This window comes from Equus quagga, chromosome 5 (genome assembly GCF_021613505.1).
Source record: "Equus quagga isolate Etosha38 chromosome 5, UCLA_HA_Equagga_1.0, whole genome shotgun sequence".
Lineage (NCBI taxonomy): Eukaryota > Metazoa > Chordata > Mammalia > Perissodactyla > Equidae > Equus > Equus quagga.
This window is the reverse complement of record NC_060271.1, coordinates 32,576,786-32,600,967: the sequence shown is the minus strand read 5'-3', so window position 1 is coordinate 32,600,967 and position 24,182 is coordinate 32,576,786. Positions and strand designations below refer to the sequence as shown.

At 37.5% G+C, this 24,182-nt stretch overlaps 1 protein-coding gene across 2 annotated transcripts in view; it reads left to right on the top strand.

The window, feature by feature from the left end:
- Positions 1–22,097, top strand: part of CDC42 (cell division cycle 42) — a 45,503-nt gene extending 23,406 nt beyond the window's left edge. The window contains exons 2-6 of one of the 2 annotated variants that reach the window (XM_046661017.1): positions 4,239–4,393; positions 6,673–6,745; positions 15,475–15,584; positions 15,733–15,930; positions 20,591–22,097. In XM_046661017.1, the coding sequence (XP_046516973.1) occupies positions 4,289–4,393; positions 6,673–6,745; positions 15,475–15,584; positions 15,733–15,930; positions 20,591–20,680 (576 nt within the window). In that variant the 5' untranslated portion in view covers positions 4,239–4,288 and the 3' untranslated portion in view covers positions 20,681–22,097. Of the gene's footprint in view, positions 1–4,238; positions 4,394–6,672; positions 6,746–15,474; positions 15,585–15,732; positions 15,931–19,096; positions 19,282–20,590 lie in introns of those variants that run through there. The other variant, XM_046661018.1, reaches the window with a different exon arrangement.
- The last annotated feature ends 2,085 nt before the right edge of the window (positions 22,098–24,182 follow it).

Sequence of the window (24,182 nt, the reverse complement as noted above, 5' to 3'; positions counted from 1 at the left end):
ATGTTTTGGTGTGCCTGCTATGTGCAAAGTGTGAAAAGTTTTGATTAGATAACAGTTCACCAAAGAGAAGAAAGTACAGTGTAAGTTTTGACCCACTGGATGGAAATCAGTGTCAGGGGATTGATTGAACTGGCACACTTAGTAGAGGAGTTCATGTATATTGAGTATGTGCTATGAGCTATGAGGTCTTTTTATATTATTTAATCTTTATAACAACTGTGCAAGGTGTTGATAGAATTAGTTCTGTTTCACAAATGAGAAAATTGAGGCAAAAAGAGATTAAGAAACTTGCCCAGGTCACTAGTAAGTGCTGAGCAGAGGTTAACACCCAGAGTTTTCCTGACTTCAAAGTTAGGAAAATTATTATTTTATGTATTAAATTTATGTATTTTGGATGTTCTTTCCAGCTTATTAGATAGGACACACAAAAAGGGCCCAGTTGACTTGGGGCCTGTTTCTATGCTGAGAAAAGAAAAGGTAGAGATTTCTAAAAGTTCTCAAAGTAGTAATATTTGTTTAATGATTTAACGAAACTGTATGCACATCACATTTCTCTTATGAAGTCTGTGTTACCCATTACCTTCCAATGGAAAATCTTAAAGCTCTCCCTCAGAATGTAGTTGTAATGAATTTGTGCTTAAGAATGCTGAGATATTTTTATTTATTCATTTTATTTTGCTGAGGAACGTTTGCCCTAAGCTAACCTCTGTGCCGATCTTTTTTTTTTTTAGTGTATGGCCTGCCACCACAGCATGGCTGCTAACAGAGCAGTGTAGGTCCGTGCCCGGGAACCGAACCTGTGCTACTGAAGCAGAGCGTGCTGATCTTAACCACTAGGTGACTGGGGCTGACCCAAGAGATATTTTTAAAAATTACACATTCAGGGCTGGCCCTGTGGCCAAGTGGTTAAGTTTGCGTGCTCTGCTGTGGAGGCCCAGGGTTTCTCTGGTTTGGATCCTGGGTGTGGACATGGCACCGCTTGTCAGGCCATGTTGAGGAGGCATCCCACATGCCACAACTAGAAGGACCCACAGCTAAGAATATACAACTATGTACTGGGGGGCTTTGGGGAGAAAAAGGAAAAAAGTAAAATCTTAAAAAAAAAAAAATTACACATTCAAAAGGTAAAACTGATGAGCCAATTTGAAATGTTGTTACCTTTGTTCCTAAACTTACATTGTAGATTTCTTCGAAGACAAATTGTGTTGTATCTCTTATGTTTTACTCAACAGTTGGAAGTTTCTGGTGGCCACAGTGATCTTTCATTTTTAATAGTTTCTATACTTACTGGTATCAGAGAGAGAGGTTACTGCATTTAAGGTTTCTGCTGCATAAAGAACCAATATTCTAAGACTGCTATTTATGAATGGTCTCCTGAAGACAGTTCATTTTGATGGAATTTCCAAATATATCTATAATATAAAAGAATTCATAATGCCACTGAATTGTACACTTAGGAATGACTGGAATGATAAATATTATGGTATGTACATTTTACCACAATAAAAAATAATAATAAAGTTTTAAAAAGCAAAAAGAAAAGACTAAAGAGGAATTTAGCTTGAATCAGATTTAAATTATTCTCTTAATATAGTTATTAATGATAGTTTTTTTGTCTTTAGAATGTTTTAGACCAGCTCTACCTTCTCCATCACAGCTTGTGATACTTTGTGATTTAGCCATGTGGCAGTCATATTTATGGCTTTAATCATGGAAACTATTTGTTCTCAATTTCTTCTTCCTTATTCCTTAGGGAATTTTAATGAAAATTTCAAGAAATGATAGCTTTCTTCAGTAGAAATTTCAAGTTTATAAATGGCCGCTTGATTTTGTATTTGCTTGTTAGTATGGGTTATAAGTCTTCAAAGTGAATACCAGATATAGAACGAAGATGAGGAGCTTCCTATTTTGGGATGACAATTTGATTTCAACTGCAATTGAAACTTAAAAACAGCATTTATCTTAGGTGGTTTTCGAGACAAAGTCTCAAAAATGGTCATGAAAAGTTACTTGATAAATCCAAATATTACTATAATTTTACTGATTCTAAGACATTTTTCTCCCGCACCTAATGCCTCTAAATTTAGGATGTATTTTAAAATCGTTGTCTTCTTAGAGTCTATGAAATACAGTAATTAGGATTTCAGTTCTGCTGCTGTAACAGAGAATCCAAAATACTAGAGGCTTAATGAGAGAAATTTCCAGGACTGGCTCCTCCTGTTGTGTTACTCATCCTTAACACATAATTTCTCTCTTGTGGTTCAGTATAACTGCTTTGGCTCCCATCATCGTGTCTGCGTTTCAGCCTAAAGGGTGAAATAGGGGAGACTGTGCTCCTTGCTTTTAAGGCTAGTCTTGAAAGTTGCATCCATCACTTTCATTCCCATTTGCCAGAACTTAGTCACATAGTTCACATCTAGGTGCCAACAAATTTAGGAAATGTAGTCTTTACTAGGGGTCATATGCTTAAGTAAAAATTTTATTACAAAGAAGACAGGAAGAATTGGCAGGCTACTAGCAGTCTCTGCCACAGTGATCAAACATTACTTTCTGTCCAGTGTTTATGATTAAACTATACATTAAAAAAATCCCCTGGTAATAATGGTGAAGAAAAATAGAAGGTGCAAGAATTGAAATTGATTTGTAGGCACCTGGGAAAAATTCTGTAGGATGATCAGAACTCTCTGTTTACCTTTCTTTTCTTCACTTTGAATTGAAAGAAATTCTACAGAAGACCTTGTTTTTTAGCAGAACATTATTCTGTTTTTCAGAGGTGGACTCAGGAACCATGAAAAGATAGCTATTCCTATTTCCTATTCCTGCCTTTATTATTAAGTAAAAGACGTTCTTTTAAAATAATTCTCTATAATTAATTTTGTACTAAGTGTGCTTGATTGTTCTGATAAGTAGTTTTGATTTAGGGATCAAAATCTTTAATCTTTGGTGCCATACTAGTATGAGTTCTTCTCTAGTGCAATATAGAGAAAAGAGAAGGAAAAAGATAAAAGGAGGTTAAATAAAGAGAAATATAATCAAGATGATTTTGATGAGGAATGGGAGAGTATTTATTTACTGTAGATTACTCACGCCGAATGTTTGTGCAGAAATGTTAACGGGCATTTATAAATCATTATGATTAGGAGTTGTGAAGGGTACTATAGAGCACATAGGCATGGCATCCAACCCAGAGTGAGACGGTTCTATGACATTTTTATATTCAATAAGGTGGTAGCTCTAGTCAACAAGAAATTGTAACCCCTTCAGGATTATAATTGAAATAGGGCTTTATCTTAAAATCTAAGTGTACAGGTGGTAGTATTTCTCTTTTATTCTTCTAGAAAAACTGTTAAAATTTTCATTGATTCAAAAATGGTGATAAAATGGCTGATAATGGTTGTAAGGACCCTTCAGTAAAGATACATTCTGATTTTAGAGATGTTTAAATGTGAAAACAAGCATCTCAGAATCGATGTAATATAATAAATTTTTGGTGCATTTGTAATTGATAGCTTCTTAGAATGGAGGACTACAGTAAGAGAAGCTAAATTATGTCAAAGTCAGAATGCTTTAGAGTGATCTGACTTTTCATTATAGAAACATAGGTTTTTGCCTCTTTGTGCCATGAATATTGAATTAGTAACTAGGCAGCCTGGTGCTAAAACAGCTGTTGAGACCGGAGATCACCTTGATCTTCATCCAGTTCCTCCTGTTTATCTATTCTGGGGATGCTGGGGGTGGGGAGGGAGGTGTGCGGTGTAGGGTGGCGTGGTGCTCAGCTGCTTCTTGATTAGAGCCTGAGTAACTATGGCTCTTAGGTTGGGTGAATGGGCCGTTCTTTAAAGGAGCGGCCTTTAATTGTAGTCTAGTACACATACACATATACATGCATGTGTGTGCACATACAACTGAAGGAAAAGTTTCACAAAGTAATACTTGGCACACTACATGGGATTCATTCTGAAATAGCCTTTTCTCTTTCGTTATGAAAAGAAATCTGCCCTTTACACTACTTTGGACATTTAAAAAACAACCAAACTGCCAGGGATCAGACACTTAGAAAATTGACTCTAATTTTTTATTGTGACTTTGAGCAAGTCGCTGTTTTTCTTTTTAGCTTCTTTCAGCCACACTAGTTGGGGTGCTACTTCTTTTCTTGCTCTGAATGAGTGAACCTGTTGCAAGCTGACGAAAAAAAAATATAAGTACAAATAAATCAAATATCTTTAATCTTTTTGTAGGTCATCATCGCATTTGAAATATTTAAAGTGGATACAACACTGTTTCAGCAATGCAGACAATTAAGTGTGTTGTTGTGGGCGATGGTGCTGTTGGTAAAACATGTCTCCTGATATCCTACACAACAAATAAGTTTCCATCTGAGTATGTACCAACTGTAAGTATAAAGGCTTCGATTTGTTGGTGAAATGTATTATAATTTGATATCCTTTTAAAAACTCTCTGTGTGTACTGATACTTTTCTGTTGTTTGCCTTTATTTCCTGTTTTTTAAAGATCTTGACTTCTCATGGGTAAATTATATATACTTTAAAATTAAACAGCTGAAAAATCAGTGGAAAGTCAGAAGGGGTGACACAAGGGTTTGCAAGAAGTGCTTGGAGGCAAAACTCCATTAGACAAGATTCTAAAGAGTGGTGGTCTCAGTTTGGAGAAGTATGCCCTACATCTTGGAATGAGGTGACTTTTTTTTTGATATCTTGGCCAATGATTAATCAGTGCTTGGAGGTGTACTGGGGTGCTTTTTGGGGTCATGTAACTTCAGAGAAAGTAGTATGTGCCTCCACTTATTCTCCTTAGAGAGTAGGAGAGAATCTTTATGGAGCTGTTGTCTTAGCAGTGCTGGAGCTTCAAACTGGTTTTTAGGGGCAGAGAAGACCTCTTTTTGATATAAGATCACCAACAGAAGCCTTTGGGGGTTCTCTCCCACAAATGCTTTTTATCAGCTCCTTAGAAGAGTAGAGGGAAAATGAGAATAACAAAGGTAATGAAATGAGAGAGAGACAGAGAGTTATTTAGAGTAACACTCAGCTTGTGAAAGAATGTGTTTGGGGATCCAGTGTTTGTTCCAGGTTGGTTGACCAACTCAGTGGTGTAATTATGTTAAACACAGTTGTCCATTCAGTGGTGAGAGAGGAGCTAGGGTTGTCTTGGGCTGGCAACAACTGTCTCTGTTAAGTGAGCTGTTTTAGGGATTATGAAGAGCCTATGTATGATTAATATGGGACTAGTTTTGTTTGGAAGTGAAAACAAAGAAAATGAATGAGTATTTTAGGTTAATCGTCAGAGACGTGAGCATTGTTAAGAGGGTGAATACAGGTTAAAAGGTTGGCAATTACATTTAATTGGAATTGACAATCTATAATGTCCCCAGGTAGGTAAAGTGTTTAAGGTAGGCCAAGGCTATAGGAAGAAAGAGGATTGGTGTTCTTGGAGGGGGAGAATTTGAAGTTATAATTAAATACAAAATCATATTTCTGAATTGTCCCATTTGGGGACATTGTAAGTGAAAGAAGTTCTGAGGTCGAAGGGGACTTTTAGAGATCACGGATCTTGTTTCAGAGTGAGGGCAACTATCAGAATTTTTGTATTTCAGTCTCCATTAGGTGTTCTATTTAAGACGGGCTTGTGGATGTTTTTTATATATGTGTTTGTATGTGCATCTCTGGAAAAGGGTTAGATATGACTTAAGAAAATAACCTGTATGGGGTGAGACCTTAGCCACATTCTTTACGTTTCCTTGTTCTTTTATCAGTAATTGATTTTCGTGTAACTACTACCTCCCCCATGCCCTCGCTTCCACACTTGTTTACATTTAAACAAGCTCTCAACAACCCATTAAAACATGGACCAGAAAATTAGAGAGCTAAAAGGTTAAGCAGGGCTGATGTAACGTCCTTCTTCTAGTTGGAAAGCATTGCTTTTCAATTGTAAATTCAAAGTCTTGGGTCTTTTTCTATTTAGCACCATTACATCCCATTTTCACAAATAAGTTTAATACAGCCAATATTAGTATATGCTGAATTTGCAGTCTACTTACAAATAAAGCATCTAGTTACAGGGGGTATCTCTTAGGCCATGTTGTTTGTATCTAGTAACATAACTCTCGTGCTGAAGTCCCAACAAATAATCTGCCAGCTTTTCTTGGACACTTTCCTTGTACCTTGAAAGAACCTTTTTTCTCTCTCATGGGTTTGTTTGCAACAAAGCTTTTCCTGTCTTGAACCCTGAAAGGAAAAAGATTATCATGGATCTAGGAGATTTTAATTCTAGATGAAAAGGAAATGGTCTATTAAATAATTTCTTAGAAATCAGATTGAATGTTGAGGTAAACTATAAACTGTCTCAAAAGTTTGAAACTTGAACAGGATCATTTTGTATAGCAAGGGACTCTGCTCCTGTGACACCTATAATCCTTCTGTGGCTTTTTAGCTAGGCTACTGGGGTAGAGCAGACATCCCAGAACACATCACCTGTCACTTTTTCAAGAACCATTTAGCTCATGCAAGGGCCTAGTTGGCAAGATTGGTTATACAGGGAAGACGAACTAAGATTAAGTCTTAGGAAGGAAAAGGAAACATCGCCTTAGCTGAAGAGTTGTCCTATCCCATGTTGGCCATCCTTGCATACTAACAGTGTTGTATTTTTGTGTTTTTAGGTTTTTGACAACTATGCAGTCACAGTTATGATTGGTGGAGAGCCATATACTCTTGGACTTTTTGATACTGCAGGTAAAAACTTGATGTCTGTTATAATGTTTTGGTCTGTAACTATAACAGTTGCTGGTTGTCTGTCTGTTTTGCACGTTTTAGGAACCTAGCATATTAGCAAACCACTTGACTTTTGTTAATAGTTAGGGGGAGGGGCTGGCCCCGTGGCTGAGTGGTTAAGTTCCTGTGCTCCGCTTCGGCAGCTCAGAGTTTCACTGGTTTGAATCCTGGGCACAGGCATGGCACTGCTCATCAAGCCATGCTGAGGTGGCATCCCACATGCCACAACTAGAAGGACACACAACTAAAAATACAGAGCTATGTACCAGGGGGCTTTGGGGAGAAAAAGGAAAACTAAAATCTTAAAAAAAAAATAGTTAGGAGGAGTGACTATCGTGATGGTCAGTACTTGACCAGGAGGCAGTCCCAGACCTGGAATGGCAAATAAGAGTTTGGAGTACCCTGGGTGGATGATGTGGAAGGAGATAAAGAAGGATGAGAGCAGAGTACATTAGACAAGCTATATTATCACTGAAATTTGGAGGCTTATTTTATTTAGCATGTATGTCTGTGTAATACATGCACAGATAGCTTCTTAGAATATAAAATAAGTTATCTGTATATTATATCTGAAAGTATTTTGAGGGCAAACTGATATCTAGCTCACAGTATTGACATTTGTGGTCAGCTTTTCAAATTAAAGGAACAAATGACTTTCTTCCTTAAGTATATCCAATTCCTCAGTGTTATTTCCTCCTTGTTTTAACAGTGGCTACACGTCTTGATTTCTGACTCCTTTCTCTGTAGTCTCTGTTATTATCAGCTCAGTTAGCTAAAGGAAAATTTCAGAAAGGTATCCTTTTAGTATGTAGGAATTCTAAACTTTTCTCTTTTTATGAGTTACCCTTTCGCTGTCTGCCTGCTGACATATTGCTCTTATGGAGTGTATTATACTGCCTACTTTGAGGAACTGTCTGGATTTAATTGGGGGGGGGAATTGAGAGACAACAGTAAACAGTTTTGAGATTAGTGTCTTTTTTATGGTGTTCTTAGACTTTTAAAATTTTTATGAATTAAAAATTATAAGGGTAATGGTATATTAGAGGAAACTTGGAAAATAGAGAAAATAAAAATGACCTATATCTACTGATAGGTGAGGGTTTTTCTGTGTTTATATGTGCCCTTGGAGGCAATCTATATGCAGAGCAAAGACAATTTATGGCTACTTGGGGTTGAAAACTAATTTTAAATTCCATAGCTTATTTTTTATAAACGTTTAAATTTAAATCAGTATTTTATTTTTTTTAGCTTTATTAAAGTATAATACAATAGAACTCACTCAAGTGTTCGTTTGATTAATTTTGCTGACTATATAGTCATGTAACCTCCACCATAATCAAGGTATACCACTCTAGAAAATGTGCTTGTGCTCTGCACAGTCAGTCCCTTCCCTTGACCTGGTCTCAGGCAACCACAGACCTGCCTTCTGTCATCATAGTTTTGCTTTGTAGAATTTCATATAAATGGGATTACGTGATATGTATTCTTTTGTGTTTGACTTCTTTCACTTAGCATAATGTTTTTGAGATTCATCTGTGTTGTATCAGTAGTCTGCTTCTTTTTATTGCTGAGTAGTATTTCATTCTGTGAATATAGCGTAATTTGTTTATCCGTTTACCAGTTGATGGGTGTTTGGGTTCCACTTTTAAGCTATTATGACTAATGGTGCTGTGAACATTTGTATACAAGTCTTTGTATGGATATATTTTATTTCTCTTCGGTAAATAGCTTGGAGTGGGTGAGCCTTTGAATTTAGTTGCATAACTTATTAAATTTATTATTAAAATAGTTAATTTTAACAAGTCATTATCAAGGTGGCCAAGGGTCCTTTGATTAATACTGGTTTATTTAACTTAGGTTGACAAGATTTTAATCCCAATCAACCTCATTTACAACTGTGTTAAATTTCTTCCAGCACTTCGAACTGCATTTATAAATTTAATGTATTCAGTTTTCTCTTTTAAGCAGTTCACTTTGCTTGCCCGGACAAGTGAAACGGTCTCCAGTTTTTACATACATTACTTTAATAGGCCTAATAACTTGTGATTTCCTGTATTTATGTTTTAATTTATCTTAAATAGTATTATTTACAACCTTCATGAAATTCTTTTAACATTTTTCAACAAAAAAATCTCAAGTTAGTTACTAAATTACACATTTCTAATTGGAGTCAGAAAACTAAATCTATCATGTTCTTTAATATGGCAGATTATTTTAAATATAAACACTGAGTGTTAATAAGGTTAGATTATTCCTATATGTAACTGAAAATTAACAGTAATAGTATTTGATTTATTTCACCTCTCTATTAGATTCTGAATCTTTCTGGGGGTTAAAAGACATTCACTGAGGAAATGATTTTACTGTCCCAGGCAAGTATGGGGGGATTTCCATCTCACCTGGTAGAGGTCACTATAAGCCAGAGATCTTTTTTGACAGGCCCTGCAGACCTAGGGCTGTCGGCATCCAGAACGAATGTGTCTTTGACACACTTAAGAGGAGATTTGTATTCTTCTGCAAAGGCCTTAATCTCAGAGTCCCCATCTCTGGTTCATTAACTCAGTTTTCTTTCTGCTGAAACTTTCATCCCCATTGAGATGGCCTCTGACTGGCTTTAACTCTTTGGTTGCATTTAATCTGTCGATTGTCATTTTGTTCTGAATTCTTTTTATAGTATTCCTATCTCACCTCTGGCTGCAACTCTTGCAGATGTGTTTAAATAATATCAGTTAAGAGCAGAGATAAGGTTCTCCCTCTGACTCATGGCTTTATTTCTGCCTTTGTGGTCATAACACTAAGTTCTTGTTTATGAGTCCCCACAGTTATTTTTTTTTTTTTTTTTCCTGCGTATGTTTTACTATTGTGTGTATAGTTCTGTATTTAGCTTTTTACATTTAACATGTTTATATAGGCTCTTTCCCATGTTGTATGCTCATCACCCCACCACCAATTCCTTCTTATGTCAAAATTTTAGGGCCAGCCCTGTGGCCAAGTGGTTGGGTTCTCTCACTTTGCTTTGGATCCTGGGTGCAGACCTAACCCTGTTCATCAGGCCATGCTGGGTCGGCATCCCACATAGAAGAACTGGAAGAGCCTGCAACTAGGATGTACAACTATGTGCTGGGGAGCTTTGGCAAGGAAAAAAAAAAAGAGGAAGAGTAGCAACAGATGTTAGCTCAGGGCTAATCTTCCTCACCAAAAAAAACACACACTACCAAAAAAAAAAACCCCTACACACAAAAATTGAATGTTATTCTTTATTACAAAGATGCAGGTTTTGCTTTTTATGGGAAAAAATAATCAGAATATAGATAAGCAAAAGGAGAAAATGAAAAAGCATCTATATTCAGAGACAGTCACGTCTTAAGTGTCTGTCCTAAGCAGAGCTCTTCCTATATGTTCATTATATTTCTACAGAGGAAAAAACGAGATATTACTCTTTTTTTTCCCTCTCTGTTCCTGCCTTTTTCTCTTAAAAAGAATTTGGTAACATCTCTCAATGTTGTACTTGTATGTCATAGTTTTCATGGTTACATAGTAGTCTGTTGTGTGGCAGATCACACCACGGTGTAACTTTTTTTGTTAACATTTGGGGTCCATTTGCAGTTTTCTTTTATATTATGACCTTTCCCTGCACAAACGTTTTTATATTTTGCCATTCTTTTTTGTCATTTTTTATCCTGATTTAATTTCACACTTAAGGAAAAGTTGCTAATACAGACTTCCTTACCAGATTCATCAGTTCTTAACATTTTGTGACATTCTCTCCCTATGTGTATTGTTTTTATTTCAGAGCCATTTGAGAGTAGGTTGCATACATCATGCCCTTTTGCTTTTTACTGTTTCAGTGTAGATTTCTTTTTTAAAGATTTTATTTTTCCTTTTTCTCCTCAAAGCCCCCCGGTACATAGTTGTGAATTTTTAGTTGTGGATCCTTCTAGGTGTGGCATGTGGGATGCCGCCTCAGTATGGCTTGATGAGTGGTGCCATGTCCATGCCCAGGATCCAAACCCGTGAAACCCTGGGTTGCCGAACCAGAGCACGAGAACTTAACCACTTGGCCACGGGGCAGGCCCCAAAGATGAGCTTTTTCTTTTCTTTCTTTCTTTCTTTCTTTTTTTTTTAAAGATTGGCACCTGAGCTATTTGTTGCAAATCTTCTTTTTTTCCCCTCCTTCTTCTCCCCAAATCTCCCCAGTTCATAGTTGTATATTGTAGTTGTAGGTCCCTCTGGTTGTGCTATGTGGGATGCCACCTCAGCAAGGCCTGACGAGTGGTGCCATGTCCGTGCGCAGGATCTGAACTGGCAAAACCCTGGGCCGCTGAAGCAGAGTGCGCAAACTTAACCACTTGGCCGCGGGGCCAGCCCAAGTGTGTATTTCTTAAGAGAAAGGATAGTCTCTCAAGTGCACTTGTCAAATTCAGGAAACTTAACGTTATATATAGCATTTTAAACTTTAATCTGCAGTCAACTTTCTGATTTTGTCAGTTGTCCTAATAATGTCCCTTAAAGCAGTTTTCTTCTGGTACAAGTTCTGATCTAGGATCACACATTGCACGTTGTCGCTCTCTTTAGTCTGTATCCATTAATATGGAACATCAGCCTCTCATGCCATTGGTGTGTTTTAGGGAAACAGGCCAGTTATTTTATAGAATGTTTCTCAGTTTGAGTTTGTCCCTTTCCTCATGAGTAGAGTCAGGTTATGCATTGATCTGCTTTCGCTGATTCTGTTTTTTCTTTGTTTTGTTTTTTAAAAAATAAACTCCGTTCTTTCATGGAGCTGTTTTCTAGTATCTGACAATTTTCTGCAATTATTGATCCATTATATTATCGAGAATGACAGTATTCTCCATGGAGATATTTATGGCCTTCTTGATCTCTAGTTTAGTGCTATTGTAGAATCTTCCAGAGGGATTTTGATTTCAGTCTTCAGTAAATTCTGCATTAACATGCATTAGTCTAGATTTTTGCAGATGTTATACATAAAATGGTAGGAATCTCGGGTTCCAGAGTGCCCTCATTTATTTTTGGATTTTTTCTTTTTTTCATTAGATAAAAGATTTTGTGAACTTATTTAGGAATAAGCCCAATGACACAGATGAAACAGGATCACTAAGTGCCATTAACTTCTGAATAATTTTTTTTGTTTTTAAGATTGGCGTCTGAGCTAATAACTGTTGCCAGTCTTCTTTTTTTTTTTCTGCTTTTTCTCCCCAAATCTCCCCAGTACATAGTTGTATATTTTAGTTCTGAGTCCTTCTAGTTGTGGCATATGGGACGTCGCCTCAGCGTGGCCTGGTGAGCGGTGCCATGTCTGCGCCCAGGCCGAACTGTGGCCGAACTGACAAAACTCTGGGCCGCCACAGCGGAGTGCATGAACTTAACTATTCGGCCACAGGGCTGGCTTTGAATTCTGGATAATTGATTGTAGGAAAAATGTTTAGCTTTTAGTCTGTAGTGGTAAATAGTATGAAATGTTTATTTTGCTTTCTTCTTGAGTTTGTAATGTCCTACTGGAATTTTCTAAAAATGTTGCTTTTTGACAGTATTCTTATTTTTCATGCCATATGATCCCTTTAGACTTCTCATATAGACCAGAGTCCTCAGTTGATACTGACTTTGTGCCTCTTGAATTTGAATTTTAAATAGTGAGATGCTAGGGGCTAGCCCCGTGGCTGAGTGGTTAAGTTCACATGCTCTACTTCGGATCCTGGGCACGGACCTAGCATTGCTCATCAGGCCACGCTGAGGTGGCATCCCACATGCCACAACTAGAAGGACCCACAATTGAAAATATATACAACTGTGTATAGAGGGCTTTGGGGAGAAGAAGGAAAAGAAAAAAAAATCTTAAAAAACAAATAATGAGATTCTAAGCAAGGAAAAGAGCAGCAATTCATGAGCTGTGTCCCTGTGTTTTGGCAAGTGTTAGAAGTTACAGTGACTGGTGTGCTGTTAGAATAGGAATAATTTAGTGCTTGTAGTGAAAACCTGTCTTACGCAGTAGAGTGAAATTTCCTTGATCATGTTGTATACCTTAAAGGACGCTGCCACAGGATAGCACTGCGTCTCTCTTTAGTGAATAGTGGCTATTTGTGATTTACTTAGGGGATAAATTTTAGTGGATAAATTATGCTTGGGTATTGAAGAGTCTTGCACATCTAAGGGACCATATTCATTCTATTTCCTTAAGTGTAGTGCTTGTAGCAGAGTAGAGGTAAGGTAGCCTACTTTTTGTTTATTGAACACTTCTAATTTTTTTTCTCTTTGGGAAATGAAAGATTTTTATAGTTTTGAGGGCTTGTTCATCACAAATAAATGGACTGACCAATACTGCTTTGGATCTGGTATTCAAAAAAAAAAATGGCTGTATTTGTTTTCTGTCACCAGTCCATCTGAATAGAAGGTTGGTTGCTTGTAAAACATTGGACATTCATTTAGATGCTCTGAGTGGTGCCCAGGAATGTAAGCTGAGATCTGTTTTTGATGCTCACTTACACTGATTGCAGGGGCTGAACGACTAAAAACGAAACCTTTTCTAGTCTATGCCAGGCTTAATCTTTTTGAAATATATTCCATTTAAATATGGAATACGGCTAAGAAAAGGTATATGAACATCTGTGCTGCTTTTTACAAGGCTTGGTTAACTGTTTTGCCTGATTTTTTAAATTTATTTTTTTTGTTGTTTTATTGTACCTTTCTTGTGTGATCTTCAAGTCCCAGCTAGTGTTAGAGCTCAGACAGCTTAGACCGAGAGAACTGCTCAGGAGTTTGGCTGATTCTGTTTTCTTTAAGCCTCTTCTTTCCTTTGTAATCCCTTCTATGCCTGTAATTAAACCTTAGAATTTAAGAAGTGATAGTTATCCATCTAAGTGCATACCTTTGAATTCCTTTGACTCTGACCCTTGCGTCTTGTTATAGTAAGTATTCAATAAGTGTTAGAGGTACTGATGGTGATTTTATTGTTTTGTAACCTCTTTCATTTTGAACTTCTCTTTTAACTTTAATTTCTGCATTGTCCTGAAGATAGCTTTGTTGTCTACTTACGATGTATTGCTTATTTAGATGGCAATAATAGTAACATCTTCTTGTATTCTCTGTCGATGCTGGCAAAAAAAAAAATTCACTGGCATACAAAATATTTAACTTTTCTTTTTTCCTTTGAAAAACTTTTATCGTGGTAAAATACATGTAATAAAATTTACCATTTTAATCATTTTTAAGTGCACAGCACAGTGGCATTAAGTACTTAACTATTCTTTTAATATAGGGTGGCTGACTGGAGCTCCGTTTTGAGATTGAAGCATTAAATCCTTCCCCTGCAGCTCCCCCTCTCCTCTCTCCGTTTTGGAAATGTATATGGGTGTTCTTGACAACTGTCTGTCTGGAAATAATTTCAAGCCTATAGAACAGTTGCGAGAATGGTACCAGGAGCCCCCAGATACCGTTTAACCAGATTTACCAATTACAAGCATTTTCCCTATTTTTCTCTCTGTATTATTCTCTTTCAACATATGTACACATTGTTTTCCCCTGAATTATTTGAGAGAAAGTTGATACAGCATAGCCATTTAGCCTTGAATAAGTATAAATTTCCTAAGAATAGAGACATTTTTGTCTAACTATAATAATCAACTTCAGAAAGTTTAACATTGAATACAGTACTTTGTCTATATTGCACTTGTTTCAGCTGATCCACATCCAGTTTTTTCTGCTTTCAGTACAGGATCATGTATTGCATTTGGTTGTCTTATCTCTTTAGTCTCTTAATTTGGATCAGTTCTTCAGCCTTTTTTGGTCTTTCATGACATTTTTGTTGTGGAATACAGGCCCATCCCTTCTCTCCTCCCTTTAGAAAATGTTCCTCATTTTGGATTTGCTCAGTGTTTCCTCATGATTAGATTCAAGTGGTACTATTTTGGTTGGAATACTACATTAGTGATTTGTCTTTCTCAGGATATAAATCTAGAGGCACATGATATCCACTCATTGGTGATGGTGATTTTGATCACTCAGTCAAGGTGATGTCCAGTTTCTTTACAGTGTAGTTATGTTTTTCTCCTTTGGGGATCTTGAGATCATACAAATGATCTTTGAGATCGTACAGATATTCTCCTTTTCACCAGAATTTTTCCCATATAGCTTTAGCATCCGTTGATTCTTGTTGAGTTATGTTTTCTAATTATTCTCAATTTCAGATACGCATTTTATATGTGCACATTAACTAAACATGTCTACCTGCTTTGGTAGACATGATGGACAATGGATTTTGTCAGCTGGGTTTCACTGAGAATTTTTGTTTCCTTAAATGGTTCACTGTGGTTGTTTCTTAACCAGATCTGAGTAGGACTGATTTTTAACCATTTCTGTAGCAATAGTTTATTGTTTTTATTATAATGTTATTGTTGGGTTAATATAGACACAAAGATTGAAAACTAGAAACTGGTAATAAATAACATATAACAAATTCATTACTGATCTAAGGGCTTGAAATATTAAATAGAATTAGCTGAGTGAGAATATTACTCAAATACTACATTACAAAGCCATACGTTTTATTAGCTACGTTACTTTCTCATTAGTAGTCAGTGTGCTGTTAGCTGCATGTTTAATCTGTTGACTGATGTGTGATTTTAGTGCTGTGAGGACACCATGATTTAGTTGCTAATTTCTCCATTTTCTCCTCCTAGGGCAAGAGGATTATGACAGATTACGACCGCTGAGTTATCCACAAACAGATGTATTTCTAGTCTGTTTTTCAGTGGTCTCTCCATCCTCATTTGAAAATGTGAAAGAAAAGGTAAGTTGGTGAGATATTCTTGCCCTGAAAAGGTTGTCACAGAACTTCTATTGACTTGTCAGTAGCTTTAGAGTCTTGTGGATTAATGCAGGTGTATTTTTTAATACCCTTTTAAAACTTTTAAAATTTTTTAATACCTTTTTTCTAGTGGGTGCCTGAGATAACTCACCACTGTCCAAAGACTCCTTTCTTGCTTGTTGGGACCCAAATTGATCTCAGAGATGACCCCTCTACTATTGAGAAACTTGCCAAGAACAAACAGAAGCCCATCACTCCAGAGACTGCTGAAAAGCTGGCCCGTGACCTGAAGGCTGTCAAGTATGTGGAGTGTTCTGCACTCACACAGGTGAGGACTGTGGGGAACCCCATGTTTGTTTACCGTTAAGTCGTTTCTTAGAGCATTAGGACTCAGGGTTTATTTCTAACAGTGGTCCACAGTGCTCAAGAAAGCTGCCCAGGAAGACTGACCAGTTCCATAGTGTATATTCTTTTGCTAGAGAATTCTGTGTTTATGGAGAAAATTATTAGCCTTTAAGCAAAGCTCTTGTGTTGGTGACCTCCCATGTTGTGCTGAATCATTTGTAGTGGTCAGAGATTGTGTTAAAAAAAAATTATGGGAAAAGTTCATAATAGAAAGTCCATAAAAGTTCATATGGGATTAGCACAAACTTAGAGTATGTGAGTGATTTTGTTTTTTCCCCAGAGACTTAAATTTTTATCTAAATATATCTGATCTTTGCTTGCCGATTCTGACAATTGATGCTATACTGTTTCTGGGATAATTCAACTGGGATAGAGAATTAGTCATAATAATTGGGACTTCCATGTTAGAGAAAACTGCCTTGGCTGTTTTTCAAGCATGCTTTATGTCGTGTCTCTATTCTTAAGTTTTTGAAGGCATTTCTTCCTCATGCGGTCCTCTTTCCTTCTCTCCCTTTCTGAATGATTTAATTGGAGCTCTTCTCAGAGTTTGATGGGAATCGTCAGATTCTGAGGACAGGGAGCAAAGTTAGATATTTAGAGTGAGAGTTGTACCTGACCTCTGTGGTTTCATTTTTTCACCTTCATGATCTCACTGACCCATTCTCCCATGTAAGTACCGTTCTGGGGGCAAAGGGAAGAAGCGCAAAACTTCTTTATTCTACTGGTACTGGTGCTTTGACGTTTAACAGTCAGGAGACATGCCTGATCAAAATAGGGCAGAGCCAAAAGATGGAGGTTTCCTGCAATTACATTAAATCCACTTAGATTTATCACGCTTACTTTTTCAGGTAATTGTTCTTTTTTAAGTTTTTTAAAAACACTATTGGATTCTTGATTATATGTATACTAAGATAAATGGCGTATGTAATTACATATCATGTGTGTACTAGGTATTTAGTATGAGGGCCTAGACATAATTTAATAATCTCCACTTAAGCACTAGGTTGGCTATTAAAAGATAACATTTTTATGCTTAGCTGGATATTCCACAGGATCACTTCAAGGCCTGATATCATTCTCCTAAACCCAATTTCCCTTGGCAATTTAGTTTCGTTGTCAAAGCACATATTTAAAGGTTCAGAAGATTTTGTTTTCTCACACATCACTGACTGATATTTTAAAAAAATGCCTGATACTTCTGTGTTTTGATGCCATCCTCAGAAAAGTTTGTGTGTGTTGGGGAAGGATGTGTGTGGAACATGCATGTCAGATTATAACTAACTATGTGCATCTGTTTCATACCCCTGTTCTCTAAATATGTGTTGCTTTTGGGGGAAATGGAGGCAAGTAGGCCATATGGACCCAATTTTAGATCACTGATGAAGCTTAGAGAATTGGACGCTTCTATTTTTTAACACTATGAACAGGTTTATATAGTAAGTCACTTTGTAGAGAATAGGAGTTTGAAAAAGTCTTAGCAACTACATTTTTCTTACCAGATTTTGAAGTTTGGAGAAGTCAAAAGAGGGGAAGATAGAGAGTGGGGTCTCTAGTTGTGTTTGGGAGCTGGAACTGTTAGGACTCCAGATTTTGTTTGTTGGTTCCTCTAAAACTGAACTCTTTATATAATCAGATAGTGTGGGTAAAGCAAAGATTAGTTTTGTTTTGTAGGGGATTAGTTGATCTTTGTCAAGATGCAAGAAAAGATTTGCTGCTTATTAAGGGATGCCCTAGTTTCTAGTAATTGTCCTCTTTTTTTTTTTTAATAAAATATATTTCCCTTTCTATCCTCTCCCCTTCCTTTTATATTTTACCACCAGAATTTGCTCCTAGATGTGTAGAAAGAATTTTAACTTTTGTTTAGCATTTCTGCTTTGTAAAAGAAATAGAAAGAAGAAAACTTTTTAACTTCTTTGCTTCTTTTTAAGTGCTTACTGTTGTTTCTCCGCTGTTTTGTACCTAATGGAATGTGTGGGCGCCAGTCGTCTGGGATGCCATGGTGCGGGTAGGGTGGGGGTGGGAATACCTGGGGTAGGTTGGAGCTGGCACTTGTTACTGTGTTCTGGGACTTTTGGGCAATTTTTACTTGGGATCAAACTGACCCTAAAGAATGTGTGAAAGTTTTTGGCTGGTAAACCTGTGACTTCAGATTTAGGTGAGTTTAGGTGAGTCTGTAGACCTGGGCCCAAGGTACCGGTACTACTGAGTCACACTGTCACGTTGGAGTTCTGGCTGAGGTGTAAGTGTATTTCTGTATCTTAATCCCTGTAGATCTGAGAATATTCCTTGTTTTCACTCCTTGCTTTATGCTCTGATACCACTGTGGACATCTTAAAGCATTGGACTGCTTGCTAAAACTCATTCTAGGACCCCATTCTTTGTTTTCCTATGACTTGGGTGGTGGTTACTTGCTCTAATAACATTACTGAATAACTGAAGTGTATGCTGTTTCTAGAGTCTGCTCTGTAAACTTCTCCCAGTTTGTACTGTTGAACAATTAACACTCTTTCTAAATGTCTGAACCTTTTTGTTCTGGGAAACTAGTTTACTCTGATTAATCCCATCCAGATATGTCATTGAATCTAGAAACATGTAGCATGCTTGTTAGTCTGCTCTTTGTGTCCTTCAGTTATTCAGGGGCTGAATTCACAGAAGCCTGAAAATGTAATCGATTTTGTTCCAAAATGTGTGTGCCATTCTTATCATTAGAAATACTTGGGAATTCTACAAGCCTTAATTATCCAGTGCGCCCAGCTTGTGTTTACTTAACCATTTTTCTCTCCTGGCATTATTTTCGTTAAAATGTTGTAATATTAGATTTCAAAGTGTGATTGTTTTAGAAGTCAACATACGACATTTTCATAAAAATTGCTTTCTTGCTCAATTAACCTTTTTTGAGGTAAGAAGTTTCTGTTCAGTGGTCTCCTCTCCTGATAGTGAGCCTAAGACCCAGCTTTCTGCGGTGGTTTTTCTTAACAGATGTTGCTTCTGTGAATTCAGCCCTCTTAATCCGGACTGCTGTTGTATCTGCTCGTCTTTCCAATCCTCTAACCTGGCTGCTGTTCTCTCTCCTCCCCTCTGTCTTGTAGAGAGGTCTGAAGAATGTGTTTGATGAGGCTATCCTAGCTGCCCTCGAGCCTCCGGAAACTCAACCCAAAAGGAAGTGCTGTATATTCTAAACTGTTTTCTCCTTCCCCTCTTTGCTGCTGCTTCCTGTCCCACTACTGTAGAAAGAGCGTTTAAAAACAAAGGAATAAAACCATCCTGTTTGAAACCCTCTGCGTCTTTTTACTCACCACCTTAGAGCAACCTCTGTATTAGTTTTTGATCAAGAATGCAATATCTTATAGACTTTTTTTGTGATCAGTAGTCAAGTTGGACTTGTTTAACTTTCTGCTTGAGTTGCCTGATGCTCAGAGCTTTTTGGTTTGGATTACAATTGCAAAAGGGAACTTGGTCTGGCATTGAGAATGTCCTCTTGGAGAAAATACGAAGAGTTTGAACACTTCCAGATCTTAGTTCTAGATTGAGAAAATGACGCAAACATCGTTTTGCTCTTATGATCAATTGTTAATTGTAATTGCATGACAAACTTTATGGAAAAAGGGTGACCTGCTAGTAGAGTGTAATGGGGAAGGGAGGATTGTTTTCTGGTTCTCCTCTGTGCAGTGAATCTTTGTGTTGCTATTGCTTTGGCTGTCTGTGCTGTAGTGGAGTATTTGTCAGTCTGGGGTGGGGAAGATATTGATGTATCTGCTACTGCTTTATGAGATCATTTGTTACATTATCTTTTAAGAACAGCATCCATTTTAATAGTTGAATTAAGATTTGTTAATGTTGAGATGTAAAGCTGCCACCTTTATATTTTCCTGCTTCTGATTTTATTGTTGTGAGGGAAACATACAATTGTGGTTACCTTCAAATTTTGAAATTAAAAATATACAATTGTTTGTATAAATGCCTGATGAAGCTTTATTCATGTATTGCACTGACTGGCTCTGGTTTTACATATGTATCAGGTACCCACATTTTTGCTTCCTTGAATCCCCTTGGCTCTGCCTCATTGTGGGATAAAGGGAGTTCAGAGTGCATATCTTCGATGCAGCCACTGTACTTGCTCTCTCCATCTTTGCCTGCGCCTTCCATAGAGTAAGGATGCCACTGCCTGGTGTCCGTCCTCTCAGTCCTGTTCCATATCCAGCTGTTGCATTCGAATGCAGAGCTGCTTCACTTGTTTCTGTGTAAAGTGTTTCAGCAGCACATTACAAAACTCATACTGAATGAGCAAATGACACATGTGCTTGTTTGCTTCTTGTGACATACATTGGTCTGCAGAAAGCTTTCTCAAAGGACCACTGTCTCACTCATGAATATCTGCTCCTCTGCTCCTGAACTGCTGGATCCTTCCAGTGCCCTGCCTGGACAAAACTTGGTGAAGTGAGATGATTGTGTTGAGATTCAGGGTTGTTTTTAATGTTTCGTTCTTTGCCAACTCTTGGTGATTTGAATGTTTTAATTTTGATGTTCAACTTTGTTATTCTGAGAATCAGACTGCCCATTTTTTTCTGTCTACCCCTTTTCAGAAAGGCCTAAAGAATGTATTTGATGAAGCAATATTGGCTGCCCTGGAGCCTCCAGAACCGAAGAAGAGCCGCAGGTGTGTGCTGCTATGAACGTCTCTCCAGAGCCCGTTCTGCACAGCTGGTGTCGGCATCGTACTAAAAGCAATGTTTAAATCAAACTAAAGATTAAAAATTAAAATTCGTTTTTGCAATAATGACAAATGCCCTGCACCTACCCACATGCACTCATGTGAGACAAGGCCCATAGGTATGGCCCCCTTCCCCCTCTCAGTACTAGTTAATTTTGAGTAATTGTGTTGTCAGAAAAGTGATCAGTACTAGTTTTTGTTTTGTCGTTTCAAAAAGTTTTTTTTTCTGTTTAAAAGCAAGGCATGCTTGTGATGACTCTGTAACAGACTAATTTGGGTTGTTGAAGCTGCTCCCAGGTTCTGCTCTGGAGAGTAATCTGGGACAACTAGGTTTTTTGTTTTTGTCTTTTTTTTTTTTTGGGGGGGGGGGGGGCGGGGATTGTGTGTGGGGTTTGTTTTTATTTAGTCATGTTTTTTTAATTGATTAACCATTGGACAGCCCTTAAGGAGAGGAGGACGGATTGATTCCACATTCCACTTCCTAGATCTAGTTTAGAAAACGTGTTCCCCACCTGGTGCTCTTAGGAAGGAGTATAGGAAATGCCTCATTTAATAACATACTCCTTTTTGAAAGTTGCCTTTTCTCTCCACCCTTGAGTAGGTCCAGTATTTGATGAAACTCATGAAAGTGGGTGGAACCTGTCTTGCCCCTCCTCTTTTCTAGGATGCACTATATATGTGACTGTGACTTTCAAGGAAATTTGTTTGCCATTTGCTGATTTTTTTGAAGTTAATTTCTAACTTCTTTCACTGATAAATGAAGAAAAGTATTGCACCTTTTCAAATACACCAAATGGATTGAGTATGTAATTAAACATTTTTTTCCCTGTCAGTCATTGTCTTATATGCTTAGCATAGATGTGCAGCTTAATAGTGTATGATATGGTGTTCCTAGAACACAACTGAAGACCTGGTATATGGAGGAAGTATGAGGGGTGGTGCTGGAAGACAGATGGCTGTGGAATGATTCACATCCTCTTTCAAGTTGTGAGGATGGAGACCTGCTTCATTAAGAAGCTGAGGGTGGGGTGGGGGTGGGGAGAACATTTAACAACATGGGGGGACCAGTCAGGGGAATCCCCTTATTTCTGTTTTGCATATGAGGAACCCTAGAGCAGCCAACTGAGGCTGTCTAGTTTAATAAAAATCATGGCAAGAGTCTTATGAAGACTCTTCCTAAGTGTTAATAGGGATTTTATCAGCTTGTTTTGGTTGCAGTTTCCAATTTTTAAAAATGTTTCGGTAATATTCTCCACCTCCCCTAAATCCTGATTCCTGTAGATTCATTAGTGTTGAACAAGTGCTTTCTCATGTCTCAATTCTTTGTATCTGCATTCTTTTCAGATGTATTAAACAAACAAAAAACCCTTCACAAGCCAGCCTGAGGGTTGTTATTTTTCCCTCCGCCTCTTACTTTTTAGATATTTAGGAGTGGGTACTTAACTCTTATTAGCATCAATTTCTAACAAATTTCAGGATAAGATTTTAAAGCTTTATTATTTTTATGTACTTTCTTTTCTGGCATTCAGTTTGAGATAATGTTTTTCCCTCCATATTTTCAGATTTGTGCCGTCTCCTCTAAATTTGGCAGATAGCCTACAAACTCCTCTGAAATACCGAGTGGGTTTGTAATAGTTCTTAGTGAAGAAATGTTTAGGAAGCTCACTGCTCATGTTGTTGGAAGGAAATGACAGCACACTCTAATCCATCCATTAGTTGGAAAGCAGCCAGTTTCCCTCCCAATTTTCTGTATCGGTTTTCAAACTTTGTTGCTTACTGGAGTGCACCTTGGACAATGGGTTATTTAAAAGCTTTCCAGGTATTTTCAAAATGCAGCCAAGTTTGAGAACTACTGCTCCTAGGTTGTTAAACCAAACTGCCTCTATCAGATTCTAGATTCTGTGCTGTGAATCTGAATATGGAACACATTTTCTTTAGGCGACAAGAATGATTCACTTACCTTAAGGGCATTATATTGATCTGTATGACAATCTTTGAAACTAAGAACTGTTAATCCAGTTAATAAGGTTGATACAGTATAGCCTCCTTTTGCTGGTTTTCTTTGTGGAGTCTTTGGCTTGATTCTGTACTGTGCTAGAACTAAGCTGGGTGGTTGGGAATAGGTTAGGAAGAGTCAGGTCTAAGCTTTACTGTTTTAACCAATGTGTCTGTCTTACTCCTCGTTGACCGTACTAGGAAGAGACAGCTGGATTGTGCCGTGAGACCGTGGGGAGCAGGGACTGTGTATCTTTAGTTCTTATACAGTGGCATTTAGGTCTATCCTGATAATTGCTGTATCCTTGGCCTAGAGCACTGTTTGACACATAAGAGATGGCTCTTAAAATAGTCGTTGGATGCGAACATGATTTCAAGAATGAATAAATGAAATGAAGCAGGTCACTGTTGTGTTGATGAATTATCTACACATTAAAACAACAGAGGTGACAGGGAATTGATTGAAGCTAACATTGTTTTCTGATTAAATATGTTTAATTTGACTTCCACATATCAGAAGAACATGGCTGGCTAGTGGATGAAGCTCGTGTTGTTTTCTGTTTGACTTAGCAAACTTGTCTGTCATCTTGGCTTAGTGAGTGATACTACCCAGCGGTGTGATCTAGAGGTTGGAAAAGGGTTATTTAAAACAGTCCTTAGCAGACTTAGCTTGTGGCAAAATTTGCAACATTTAGGCTAATACAACACTAACACGTCACTGGTTTTCTAAAATATTGTTGTTTTACTTAAGGTCTTAGAAATAGGTTCTGTAGTTTGTTCCAGTTGCATCCTTAGAGCTGGATTTTATGCCAGTAGGAGAGTTATTCTAAGGGGAAGGGAGGATTGTGGTATGAAAGGAAGAATTGCAATATTTCCTTTATTCTAACATATATTTTTCCTCACGTTTTCATATTATAATCAGAATATCTGTTAAAATTTGTGTGTACATTTAATGTAGTACTTTTTCTTTTGGTTCTGAAATCAATGATGTCTTCTAATTGTTATCTTCACAGAATAGATAAAATAATGAATTTCTTTTTCTTCATTGTTAGGTTTGGACTATTTTTTTTTCTCCTCCCATTTTGATGTTATTAGTGGTTATTTGGCTGCTGAGTGCTAAGAAACTCTGGTATACAGGGAGCCTGCTCCTTGAGAAGGGTCGAAACTTACTCCCAGCTGGGTACAGCTAACATACGTTGGAAATTTGGTATGTAACAGTGTGGAGAAGGGACAGCATTTCACCAGGAAGTGGCAACTCCATTCTCTTTCAGGAAGGGCTGAGCTCTTCATGGTTAGGGTATCTCTGAATGATGTGTGAGGGAAAGTAGCTTTAAATCACGTTGCTAATTTAGCTTTCCTTGTTTTCTGTAAGCCTTGCCCCGAGTTCCCCCAACTTCAGAGCATGGTGATTTGACTACATACAACAACAGAAGACCTCACTTCATTATTTTCTTTCCAGGGCTGTTTAA